This window comes from Miniopterus natalensis, chromosome 14 (assembly GCF_054644295.1).
Source record: "Miniopterus natalensis isolate mMinNat1 chromosome 14, mMinNat1.hap1, whole genome shotgun sequence".
Classification (NCBI taxonomy): Eukaryota; Metazoa; Chordata; class Mammalia; order Chiroptera; family Miniopteridae; genus Miniopterus; species Miniopterus natalensis.
The window spans coordinates 56,627,646-56,641,127 of NC_142094.1; the positions used below are offsets into that span (position 1 = coordinate 56,627,646).

The window sequence follows — 13,482 nt, forward strand, 5'->3', positions numbered from 1 at the left end:
CGGCCGTCTGCTACAGTGTGTTGTGCTGCGTAACAACCATGGCAGACCTGCCATTTCAAAGAGCAACGGTGTTTAGTTTAGCTGCTACCGTCAAACAAACGTAGTATCATCTACATGTAACCTATCAGTAAATTGTACTAAATGAAATACCTAGGGGAAAGCTGTGAATCCAATGTTTTTAGGTATTTTTTAAACACACAGTGATGCATAGAGTTCTCTTTGGACTGCACACTGCAATATAAATCTTAGTTCCTTTATTTTTTCACACATTCCTTTGCAAGTGTCTTTTTCTAGAAATCCAAACCCCCGGGTCTATGAATGACTCTATCAATTTTTTTATTTTTTTTGCTTTTCATAATAGGAAGGAGGGATCTTCTTTTGCCTTTTTTTGGTACAAGTTAAATTTTGAATAGTTTGCGAACATCCGAGAAAACCTAGTCTTCGAGTTTCTGTCCAGTAGTCTCACGTCCGATCCAGTGCGGACACGCACATGTGATCGATCAGCTGCAGGGAACAAAGCGGCTCCTCCGAGAAGTCCCTCCCCCCGCACCGGCCAGACTGGGGCTGCTGCTTGCCTCGCATTTCCTCCTGACTCAACGGCAAATCTGCTTTCGTTCTAAGTGTTCTGATTCTCTAAGGACCTGGGAGTGATCAGCAATCAGATCTGAACGTGAAATACATGAAGAGTCTGTCATGTAAACGTTCTCTGGGGTCGCTCAAGCTGTCCCGCAGACGTAGGCTTTAATAAAAAAGAAAAAAATACACCACTTCTGTGAAAACACTGCACAAGGATACAAATCCTTGGGTGTCAATAAAGAGAATGGAGAAATATTTTTTGTGTGCAAAGGAAGGACGTGTAAGGTGATCCTGGATTCATGAAGGAAGTGCAATTGTGTCACGTAGACATAAAACTTAAACAAGGTGTTTCATGTATTTTATACTGTTTTTAACTAATGTTATAAAATGTTTGCAACAAGTTATCTCTCCTTGTGTTTTAAGAACTCCCAGCTCCCTCAGTGAGTTGAAATAGGGTATGAGCAGCTTTCTAATTAGGTCTAGAAATCTGTCTACACAAGGGGACATCCTCGAAAACAAAATAACGCCCCTGGTCGAAAGCAGTCTAGATAAAATAAAACTAAATTAAAATTTAAAATGTCAGAGTCAAAAAGGAACTCATTCCTATTTAAAAATAAAATTGTCTTCAGCATAGAAAAAAAAATACTTTCCAAGCCATTTCATAGTTTAATCACAACGTGTCACTAGCAGATGAATCTTCTCTTAGAAAGATTTCAGTAAAAACTTTGATACAAAAACCAAGTTAAAATGTAGTATTCCCTCATATGTAGATGTACCCATGGCATTACGTATAGAGGTTAAGTTATTATACTTGTCACTAAGTTCTTTATTAGTTTTTAAATAAAAAAATGAAAGGAAATGTTTTGTGTGGCTATTAAACTTGTTTCGTGGCCTCGGCAATTGGGGGAAATAGAAGTCATCTAAGGAAACAATGACAAAGAGAAGAAGTTCAGGCTGAAAAGATGGTCATCGAGGCTCCAGGAGGAGAGCACTGTGAGGTGTGGCACTGCCCACTGGCCCGGCCCGGCTGGGCAGGGGTGGGCTCAATGCCAGCCGGGACTCAGTTTACCAGACCACGCACCCTGGTGTGGGCTTCGGCCACCAGGACGACAGGGGGACTTTTTAAGGACGCAGGGCGCTCACCGTACTGGCTCACTGCCGGAGGGCTAACTAGTGTCCAGTTTGGAAAGAACCTCAGACAGACACCAGGACTCAGTGTTTCTGGGGAAACTCCTGCCCTGGCCCCATGGTGACAGCTCCTCTCTGGATCACCCATCGATCAGGTCCCAAGCCCGGGGGATCAGCCGCCTCCCTCCCTCCCCCAGGGGGAATCCCAACATCTCAGCTGGGCTGAGCGGCCCACCTCTCCCATGGAGACTAGCCCAATCCTGACCCTTTTCCCAAGGAGAGGAGGGACACACAGCCCCTTCCCTGGTCTCTGCAAGAACAGAGTCTACCTGCGAGGGTGGGGAACCCCTGTGGGCTGAGACAGAGGCTCCCACTGCGCTCACAGGTCCAGGGGAAAGAAGGGGGTGAGTGCAGCTCCTGTGCAAAACAGGTCAGAAGACCCAGTGCATCACCCACAGCAGCTGGGGACACTTAAGAGTCACATTCTATAGTCACCTGTGAGTCACCCACCTACTGCTGCTGCCTCAGAGGTCCTCGGATATGAGCCACTAGATCCAACACATGACACTGTGCCAGTCCCTCTGACAGAGCTACTGGCCTCGAGGAGAGGTCCCAGGACCTGGGCCCCTGCTCTTTGGACCTCAGACCCTCCCCCCAGCTCCAGCAGAGTATAAACAGGGGAGGGAAATAAGGGTGGCCAAACCACACTATGCAGGAAAGAAAGGGCTTAGGAAGTGGGCACAGGTCCCCCCCACATCCTACGAGGTTGCCAAGGTGACCATCGCCACGGAGATCTGAGGTATGGTGTACATGGACCTGCATCGGGCTGACCCCCGTCTCATACAGGACCAGTGAGCGTGCCCTGCCCCACCGCTCTCCTTGGGGTGCTGTGGCAGGCTTGGCCCGTGACAGACACGATCCTCAGTCACAGCTCTGAACACACACGGCCACATTCAGGTGCTTGCTTTGTGCCTCTCACGGGAGATGGGGGCCAGGACAAGAGAAAAACAAGAACTGGGCCCCGAGCCTGCCCATACCTCACGTCCGTGACGGTGCAGCACTTGCCCCAGCCCACCTGGGGGACTGAGCTTCCAGCAGCGTGTTTACCAGCAAGTAAATCTGACTCGCTCGCTAAGCCAGGCAGCTTCAGCGGTGCAGAGTCACCCGAAGGTGACAGCAGCTGCTTTGCACAGGGACACATCTTTTATCTAGAAACACCCTACCACCAGCACGTTAGGCACAGGTCAAGTGTGCAGCCAATGTGTCTGCAGGAAGGAAGGAGCTCCAGGGCTCACTGGGTGAACCGGGTCCACTAATCCTGCCGCGGTGGGCAGCATGCATTCTGCAGATGAGAAGGGCGTGTGGAAGCAGGGTGCTGCCTCTTAAGCAGCTCGGTAATTAACTTCGGGCACCTTGGCGGTTTGGGGTGAATATTCAAGAATCGCAGCCTGCGTTCCCCAGGCAGAGACGTGGTTTCATCTCTGCAGTAAATCCCCAGCCAGCGACCACCCTTGACAAAGTGCCAGGGCCCCAGGAATGGGAGGGGGCAGGAAAAACCGCTGCACCGACACCAGACACAGATGGATTTCTGATGTCATCGCAGCTGGCGCGCACCTGTGTCAGGAGGATTTTCCGAAAGCCAGGTGTTCTCCGAGTGGATTTAGTACCAAACGTCCCATCAGAGACACTTTTGGTGGCACTGGGACAGGAAACCAGACTCTCCCCACTTGAAACTTTCATAATGTGTGGCTTTCTTTTGCAAATAAGGTTAAGAATAGCAATTTTTAAAGCATATTCATGAATGACTCCACTAGAATAAACATTGAAAAGTGAATGTTCACGCAGGGACACATAATGTCTTTGGGAAGATATCTGGAGACGCGTCTTGGTAAAGGGCTGTTCACTGAGAGGCCATTTCTATCAGTTACACTCTTTCCCAACTGAAAAAGCACGTGGTCCGTAAGAATCCAGGCTTGAGGGGAGCCCTGGGTTTCACTAACGGTGTCCTCCCCACCAACGACGCTGTTCTCACAATGAAACCCTCCCCCCGCCATCGGTGTCCCCAACAGCTGGTGTTCAGAGTGGAAACAAAGTCACTGCCGTCACTTGAGTCGAGGGAGCCAGGAGGTCTGGTCACAGGGCGAGTGGAACATCCAGGCGGGAGTCTCCCTCTCCTAAGCCTGCTCCTGAGACTGTCCACAGGACCCCTTCCCTTCCTCAGAAGAGACCAGCCTTTTCCTCTCCATGAACGGGTAATTGCCGGTCTCCTGGTGTGTATCCAGGCCACAGTCCTTCTCACTCAATTACATTTTTAAAGGGCCCGTTAACAGAAGGTAATTCTGATCATCTGGAAGCGGCAGCTAACCTCACAGAAGGAATATTGCTGCGTAGAAGTCATTTCATCTGCTCTCAGCCCAGCTCTGCGCACAGACACTTATTCCAGCAAAGACACATTGGAGGGGGGCCCGGTCACCCACCTAACCGCTGCTCAGCCACCTGCCCACAAGACAAGGGCACCTGGCCCACCATGGCCACCTGCTGAGAACTGACCCAGAGACTGAGACTGTGCCTAATGCTCAGGGACTAGGAACCTCCTCAAACAGGAAGGGAAATAAAATCTGAAATCAGACAACATAAAAGTGAGCCCTTCACTCAATTATCCTGCAGAAGCCGACTCCGCTGGCGTGAAGATAAAACAGCATCTCAATCGTGTGGCGAGGTTCCCGCGCGGCTTCTCTGTTGTTACAACGGGCGTGCGCTGGGCACCCACACGACCTACGATTCTGTTCCCGCCAAATGCAGTTTTATTCGTTCAACAATGTATCATCCTTAGGATCGGGGCATGTTTTCATTCTAAGCATGAGATGCATTCCAACAGCCCATTTCAAATACAATGTTGAAAGATAGAAAATAAACCAAAACAGATGACATACAACCAGCGGCACAGTGCTTTATAGGATGCTACAGACAGAGATCAAAGGACAGGCTTGTGTGGCTGCCACAGCCGATCCAGCGACACGAGTCCCCGGCTCCCGGCTCTCAGTTCCACGCGCAGACAGACAGGGAGCTGTCGGGGACGCACTCCCGCGGGAAAGAGGTCGCACGTTTAATACTATTGCTGACAGTATCGTGGAACCGATCACCAAGGGGAGCATATCTGTTCAACACATTTTTTTATCACCTTACGTTTTTTTAAATCCTTACTTAGAATTTTTAAGCTGATTCATAGTTACACCGTTTCCACTCCGTTTATGCAAAAGTGAGCAACAAGCACATAAGGACTGAAATCTCTGTGACAGAAAGGGGTGTTAAGAGTGCCCCAAAAACACATCCATAAAGCCTCTTCCGAGCCTTTTCCACTCCAGAAGGCCCGGTGATTAAGTTTTTTGCCCGCCTTGTCCGGGGTATCCCCCCGACCCCCACCTTCCTCCAATCTAAACTCACAGAGCAGCCGCAGGGACACTGGGAAGCGAAGGCACACATGTGCGTCTGAGCACAAGGTCAATCAGCCGAAGAAAACAAACTTAAGAGAATCGGGGGTGTGGAGGAAAGGCATACACTCTGGGGAAAAGGCACTGTAACACAAGTTTTATATTATTCTTAGACATTTCCGGGGGGAAAAGACACCATTCCATGCCTGGGTGACCTGGGCAGGAGATACACGTACAACACGCGCGAGGAGGAATGGAAGGGCCACGTTGCTGGAGTTCCTCAATTACGCTTTAAGGCCGCTCATAAAATGTGATTAATGGCATCTTCAATGTAAACGTGGAGGAAGAAACCACAGAAGAGTGCGGGTGGCAAAGGGAAGCGAGCGCCCTTTGCTAGAAGCAAACACCAAGAAAACAGGAACCAAACGCTCGTCTCTGACACGCCGGCCGGCTCACCCTCCGGCTTCCACACTTGCTTCTGCAATTGTGGGAAGTGAGCACATTTTACAGACCAGGCGGGAAACAGAGGTAAAGGAAAGCATCTCGCCCGCTCGCTGTGTTGTAAGGAAATAAGCTCAGTCTCAAAGGACAGTTGGAAGAGGCGCAGAGGGCTGTTCGGGCTGGAAAGGAAAGGCCATTCCTGGGAGGGAGGCTCCCGGCCACCGGGAGGGACCCGGTGAGGCCACTGAGCACTTACGATGAGCTCGGAGTCCCGGCCCATGGAGATGACGGTGCGGTTCACAGTGCGCAGCAGCTTCTCCATGATGACCTGGACGTGCCTCTGGGTCGGGCCCTGCAGGAGAATGCGGCAGTGAGGACCGGCCCCCGGGACAGACGTCAACACGCCAGCCCCGGGGCTTCCCTGACCCCATTCCCCCTGAAAAGAGCAAATCGGTTCTAACCCTTGTGAGACGAAAAAGGGCCCCTGTCCAAGGAAAAAGCCTCAATTATAGTCCATTACTGATAATTTGTTACGTAATCATTGTGATTTAATTTAAGCAAACCTTAAAAATAAAAGCAAATCTGTTTAAAAAACAACACGTGTATGGTCCCTGATTAGCCCGCCAGTTAGTTTTGTGGAGGCTGTGGCCCTTTGTAAGTGAGGCAGGCGGATCCCACCACGGGGGGCTCTGCAGGTCAGTCCCCGCGGCCTGGGAACCAGCACGTGGAGCTGAACGTGTTCACGGGGCATAGAGGACTATCTGAACTCAGAGAGCCCGGGGCCTCCTATCAGCAGAGACTTGTGTTCTCCTATTTAGTGTGCGATAGGATTCTGGGTTCTTCAGGACTCTGAACGTGTTTAAATACGTTCTCTAGTCTCTTCTGCACCCGGCCAGGGCTGGCACCACCTCCTCTGTGAGGTCTGGCCAGGCAACCCCTTTACTCCCAAATGCTCTCCAATAAAAAGAGGGGAAGCCCTGGACTGGAACCACTGAAGGCTTCCCTGCAGGTGAAGGCTTCCAGAACCTTCCAAAGGCCATGCCCTGGTCTGGCCATCCCCACTGAGCATGAATTTATTCTGATCTCTGTCTCCAAGGGCACAAACCAGGCTCTGAAAGAATGAGCCAGGACAGGAGGCAGTGGGCAGGACAGGGGTGGTGGTGGTGGTGTGTGTGTGTGTGTGTGTGTGTGTGCGCGCGTGTGCGTGCGTGTGTGCGTGTGTGTGCGTGTGCACGCTGACAGCAAAGGTGTCCAAAGGTCATGTGGGACAGAGCTAAGAGCCAGCCCTGCCAACTCGAAAATCCCGCCAGTCTGTCCACAGGCCGGGGCAGAGGTGATCAAGGCCCTGTACACATTTCCAGACACACCTGGAGAACCAACGATGCCACGTGTGTGGCCACGTGTACACAAATATAGAAAGTGGGTACACGGGGGAGGGGGAAGCGTAGGGTCAGACTTTCCCACCTGTGCTGCACTAACTGTGGATTAAGGAAAAAGGTCAATGGGATAAGCATGCAACTTAGAAATGCAAAAGGAAATACAATTGAAAAAACAAAAACTAGCTAAGAAAGCCCAGGAAGAAATTACCCACAGGGAGAGGAACCAGGGGAAGAGGCAGAAAGCTGCTCCTCTCAAAACTCTCAGAAGCAACAGTGACTTAAAAAAAAACCCACCCATGTGCACGTCTGACTCTAATAAGGTAAGAATCGAAAGAATGTAGGTAATACCCTCCACTTGTTTCTTTCCAATGTTTATCACCAAAGCCTTTTTGTCCTACTTTAAGAATTAAAATCTAAGTCTTGGGAGGCATTTAGCTGAGAAGTTACAGGAAAGACACTTAAAAATAAATATTTTGAATGCAGAAGAATAAACACTGTAATATAATCAGCACACCTTATACGTAAGTAAAGGTAATTCAAGGGTGCAAGTTCACAGAAAGGGGATCGCCCTTAAAATGAAGGCCATTTCATTTTGAATGAGCCTATGCTCCTTTGTCCCCAGGCGGGGTTCGCATGAATCCCAGGAGGGGACTCCCTCGGTGGGCTTTGCGTGAACCCAGGGACAAGGCCTCCCGTGGGTCCCAGGCGGCAGCCGTGCAAGCGCGCAGCTCTCACTCACCACATCCTTCCGGTACAGCACCTCCAGCATGTTGCTGAGCAGCTGGCAGCAGGCCTCCAGGTCTTCCTGTCGCTCCAGATGGTACTTGAGCTGGTCCGTCATCATGGGAAGCAGGATCTCTCTGCAGTCTGCAGGGACACGGGGTTGCCAGTCAGCAGGAGACCCACCAAGATGCAACTCGTGTCTGCGAGAAGCTTGTTTCCCCAGCACGTTACATTGTTTTTCAGCGTGTTACATCCACATTCTGCCAACTGACATCTGGAGACTGTCAGATGACTGGACTAGAAGGGCATCACTTATACTGCTACGTGAATAATTCACACACAGAACTCGCATGTGCATGAATATGCATGGGCATCTCTGGGAAAATACACGGTAATTCACAAACATGCCGCAGACTCCCTTATCCACCGCCTCACTTTCTGTGGTTTCGGTGACCCACAGTCAAACAGTCCGAAAATAATAAACAGAAAATTCCAAAAATATACAATTCACAAGTTTTAAATTGCGTGCACTTCTGAGCAGCCTGAGGAAATCCTACACCGTGCTGTTCTGTCCCACAGTATCCACACTGTATGTACATACGATGCGATACTTGGAGAGCGAGCCCACATTCACACACCCTTTGCTACAGTATATTGTTGTAACTGCTCTATTTCATTACTAGTTATTGTTGTTACTCTCTTACCGTGCCTAATTTATAAACGAAACTTTATTAAAGATGTGTACGTGTAGAAGAAACACAGTGTACATAGGGCTCGGTACCATCCACGGTTTCGGGCATCCACTGGGATCCTGGAACGTAGACTGAATTACTGTGCAAACATATAAACTGTGGGGTGAGGACCAGAGTTGGAGAAAACTTGGGTTTTCATTTGCTCTTTACAGAGGAACAGAAAAAAGGGTGTTCAGGAAATTAAAGCACAATAAGGAAACTGATACAAATGACATTACAGATGAAATGCAATCACTAACTGTCTCCTCCAGCTGGGAAATCCTGTTCAGCTGCAGCGCCAACCCCCGCACCCCTGCACCCCCCCATATGCACTCTGTGTACCACCCGGGCCTGTGCCGTGGAGCCAGCCCAGCCACTGCTTCCTCCACAAAGCAGAAAACGAGACAGACAGCAGAGCTCGGAAACGTTCAACATACACCGCTTGTTTTTAAGATTTCCCATTTTGCAACGTTAATGAGACAGAAGCATGTTTTGCATTAATGTTTCTTGGCTTTTTATATATATACATACATAAGGACATTTTTCCCACTGATTTTTAGAAAGAGTGGAAGGGAAGGAGGGGGAGTCGGGGGGGTTCCAGACTCAGAGATGGTAGAAATGGCCGTTCGGCTCTGGTACCCAGACGCCCTGGCCAAAATCCATCCCTTACCGCCCCATTTATCTGTCACACTGGACAGGCTGGTGGGGACTTCACTGTTCTCAGGGGTAATTGAGTGTGTTGGTGTCATTTGTCAGGATTACTCCAGGTGAAGGAGGTGATGGCTGGCCTGTCCATCTTCAGTGGGGAGATGCTGTCGACCAAGTCTGGCTACCTGGTGGGAGCGCCCACTACCCCCAGCCAGGGGTTGGCTGTCTGTCATCCAGCCTCTCTATATGAGAAACAAAACAACTTTCGGAAACCTCACTGCCATTTTGTCACGTTTAATGACATTTCATTCTCTTAGCCCCTTGAGAACATAAAAACTCCGTGCTATATAATCCACCTGTGTTCACCACCTGGGCGTTTTCCGCATCCACCCCACCGATGGCCAGTCAAGATGAAGCAGGAAACGGGGAGCTGCCTGCTCCACGGAGAGGAGGAGGTGGGGCGACACTAGCAGGAGGACTTCGTAAAAGCAGCCACCATTCCAGGGTGGAGGGCCACCGCCTCCCGGCCCACAGACAGAGCTCCGAGCTCCAGCCCCGCATCACACGCAACCCAGGACCAGATCACCGGGTTCCAGGCTTCCCTCAAGGTGGCACTGACCACACCAGGCACCTCATGCAGGCCTCCAAGAACAGAGGAGCAGAGGGGCAGCAGCACCCTTCAGAAACCTGTCCCAGGACCCCAAAGCCCCAGAGTCCTTCAAACTGGCTGAGAGGACAAAGCTGAGGGGAGCACAGCCCACCGGCTGACCTGGGCGCAGGCAGGCTCTTGCACCACCGAGTCACCACTGGTTCTATTATGCGTTTCTCCTTACTGGGGTGCAGTCTCCACGAGAGAGGGGCCCTGTTCTCATCAGTGCCAGCAGCCCCTGCACACACACGGAGACCTGATGGAGGGTGTGTGTCTGTGTGTGCATGCATGTGCGTGCGTGTGCACCTGTGTGTGCATGCGCGTATGCTCACTGTGGAGGGGAGCTCTCTCTTCCTGGCCAGACAGGTGCTGCATGGTTACTTTGTCCAAATTCATTCCTCATCTGGTGGCCACAGCATACCTGTTACGTGGTGAGGAGGGACCTACAGTCTAGAACAGCCTGTTCTGTCCTTGGAAAACATCAGAGGGACAATGACATCCTAACACAACCTCTCCCGCCTTTCTGGTGACCCAGTTTCACTGGATGGTGTCCAAGCTGATCCAGACAGGCCATATGCACGTGTGTGTGAGGGTGCAAAGACAGGAGCCCGGCATCCAATGACAGGTCTGCAGGGACAAGTGGCCTGCCTCCCAGGGCTGCCCCAGCCACTCGACTGCCCTTCCCAATAGCAAGTGACCCAAATCCTCTTTTTTTCAGGGGTGTCTCTTATTCTGCCTTTCGGTCTACTGTCAGTGTTTTTCACAAATGGCAGGGCACAGGTTTTATATAACACCAAAGTCTCTCAAATTTCATCACAAGTCAAGACCAAAAATCAAGGGCACCAAAGAAGCTACACCACGCACACTCAACATACAGACACACACATTCACACACAAACATTCATACACACCACACATGCATTCCTACATACCATACACACATATATCAAACACACACACACTCAACCACCACACACACACACACACACACACCTGCAGTGAACTATTTGAAAGCACGAGACTGTCCCTAGCAGGCAGGAACAGGCCTCTCCTGTCGCACTACGACGCCCCAGCCCAGTGTCTAGAATGCCCTTCCCCTTCCCTCCCCATGAACAGAATATATCATTTCTATATGACGATTTGTGTCAATCGTCCCTTTCGGCACAAAACAGATGGCCTGGGAATCTGACCATCAAAAACAAAAGCAAACCTCATACTTCAAATAAATTGCCCGAAGACAACCATTTGGAAAACGGCTGCAACAAACGCTCGTCCAGCTCAGGGGCCCAGGTCTCTGTGAGATTTGGGGGAAGCCTCTCAGCTCACTGAGGGTCAGCTCGCTGAGGGTCAGCTCACAGGGTCAGCTCACAGGGTCAGCTCGCTGAGGGTCAGCTCACAGGGTCAGCTCGCTGAGGGTCAGCTCACTGAGGGTCAGCTCACAGGGTCAGCTCACTGAGGGCCAGCTCACAGGGTCAGCTTGCCAAGGGACAGCTCACTGAGGGGTCAGCTTGCCAAGGGCCAGCTCACTGAGGGCCAGCTCACTGAGGGTCAGCTCACAGGGGCAGCTCACTGAGGGTCAGCTCACAGGGTCAGCTCACTGAGGGTCAGCTCACAGGGGCAGCTCACAGGGGCAGCTCACTGAGGGTCAGCTCACAGGGTCAGCTTGCCGAGGGTCAGCTCACTGAGGGGTCAGCTCGCTGAGGGTCAGCTCACAGGGGCAGCTCACTGAGGGTCAGCTCACAGGGGCAGCTCACCCGCACACCTCAGGAAGGAATGGAGCCACCCACTCATACCCAGCTTTGGGTTTGGGCAGGTCCTTGAAACTCTCCGAGCCTCCCTGTGGCTGATCTGCTCGACTAGGAAGCCGTAGTTCCCCTCTCAGGTGAGAATGAAACGACATAGTGTGTGTATGTGGCCAACAGTGAGCACCCAGTAAACGGCGGCTGGCTCTCAGTAACCATAATAAAAAAATATTACACAGTCAGCCTTTCAACTGAACGTGCACAGAGCAGCGAACCCTTCAGGTATGCTCTCCTGCGACAGCCAGCGGGCGGCGGAAATGCAGTAAGCGCCCTTGATAAACAAAATGTTTGATTTTACGTAATTGTAAGTAACTTAAATATAAATGTAAAAATATGATATTTGGTTCAATTCTTGGAAACAACTGCTTTGAACAACTTGGGTACACAAATCTACTCTTTAATAGATTTTATTAAATGTTTATTAAATAGAGACCAAGTATCTCGGATAGAAATTTAGCATCCAGACTGAGGCAGGATGCTAAAAACCGATGTAAAAACACACTGGATTTCAGAGACTCAGTGTGAAAGACACAAGATGAAGCGGGTCATTAGTGATTTTTAGACTGAAGTCATGTCGAGATGATGTTTCAGTTGAAATTTATTATTAAAATTAATCTCCCCCATTGTTCTGTACTCTTGTTTAACGTGGCCCCTGGAACACTCTGAACGACAGATGTGGCTCGCGCCAATTCTGTTGGATGGCATGGTCTGGAGTGCGCCAGGAAGCAGCTGTTACAGACCTCAAGTGCGATCTCTCATTTTAATGAACTGTGTTCATCACCGAGTGGAATCGAGGCCACGGCTGCCTCCTGTCAGACCTGCCACCACACGTCTGCGACTGCAGGACTCATCACTGCCTGCCAGCGCTGAGTCGCAGCACAGACATAACCTACAAGGAGGCAGAACCAGCGAGGACAGTGGCCCTGGCCACCTGGGAAAGGGGCAGGCAGCCTGGCAGGAGCGGGCTCCACGCAGATCAGCTGCGGGATCAGAGGTCCTGCGGCCCCCCGGCCCCTCCAGCGCCCCGCCCCCAGTGCGACTGACTATGGTCGCAGGCGGTATCGATTCGACATCTGCTCACCCTCAGCCGTGCGCGCTGAAGCCACGGTGATTAACGCTCTGGTAATGGGCACAGAGTGAAAAATATTCATCTTTATAAAAGGTATTCAACAGGCATCATCAGCTTATAAATGCCCAAGCTGAGTATCCGCCTACAACCCCACGACGGCTCTACATTAAAACAAGATGCAAAGATGGGAATAAATCTGTTCATTTAAAACATTTGTTTTATGAACACTGAGTAATGTGCTTCTTAATTTTTACTTTGGTCACATTAAACAAATGATCCATAAAGTGCGTTTAATAACCTTGAGCCTGTTACACAGAACTGAGATCCACAGTAACACTTTTAATGAGAATTCAACAGTAGGAGCCATATAAATGGGGGGTGCTGGCTGTTCATCTTTTACAGACAATCACCTTATTTTTCAACCATCTAAGAACTCTGGACTCACATGATTCAGTTTGTTCCAGTGGCTTTCTCCCCCCCATACAAGTCTTCAGGCAACAGAAATGCACAAAACGGAGCTGGCAATGGACAGGATCACAGGCACCGTAGAGTGATGCCCCACACTACACAGCCGTGGGGACAGAAGCCGGAGGGAAGGCATGCACAGGGCCCCGCCGCAGAGCAGCAGCCACGCCAGACCTGACACCTGACCCTGAGGCCAGTGCACCTCAGGGCGACCGGTCCATGCATGTGCATGTGCGTGTAAACATGTACAAATCTGGTATCTTTACATGTCAAATACAGATTAAGTTTTTTTCAAGAATCATCTTAATGCAGCAAGTCACGGCTGTTAACGATACCAGCAGAACGAACTCGAGTACCCTGAGGCACACCCATGGTTTGCTTTCTGAACTTGTATTCAGCACCCCTGCCCTGCCCTGCCCTGCGTTTCTATTCCTGCGACG

General features: G+C 50.6%; 1 protein-coding gene across 4 annotated transcripts in view; it reads right to left on the reverse strand.

Moving 5' to 3' along the window:
• The window catches only part of DOCK1 (dedicator of cytokinesis 1), a 287,380-nt gene that overhangs the window by 160,739 nt on the left and 113,159 nt on the right, over positions 1–13,482 (reverse strand). For all 4 annotated transcript variants that reach the window (XM_087824025.1, XM_087824024.1, XM_087824027.1 and 1 more), the window contains exons 26-27: positions 7,695–7,822; positions 5,833–5,928 (exon numbers count right to left, since the gene is read on the reverse strand). In XM_087824025.1, the coding sequence (XP_087680151.1) occupies positions 5,833–5,928; positions 7,695–7,822 (224 nt within the window). The remainder of the gene's footprint in view (positions 1–5,832; positions 5,929–7,694; positions 7,823–13,482) is intronic.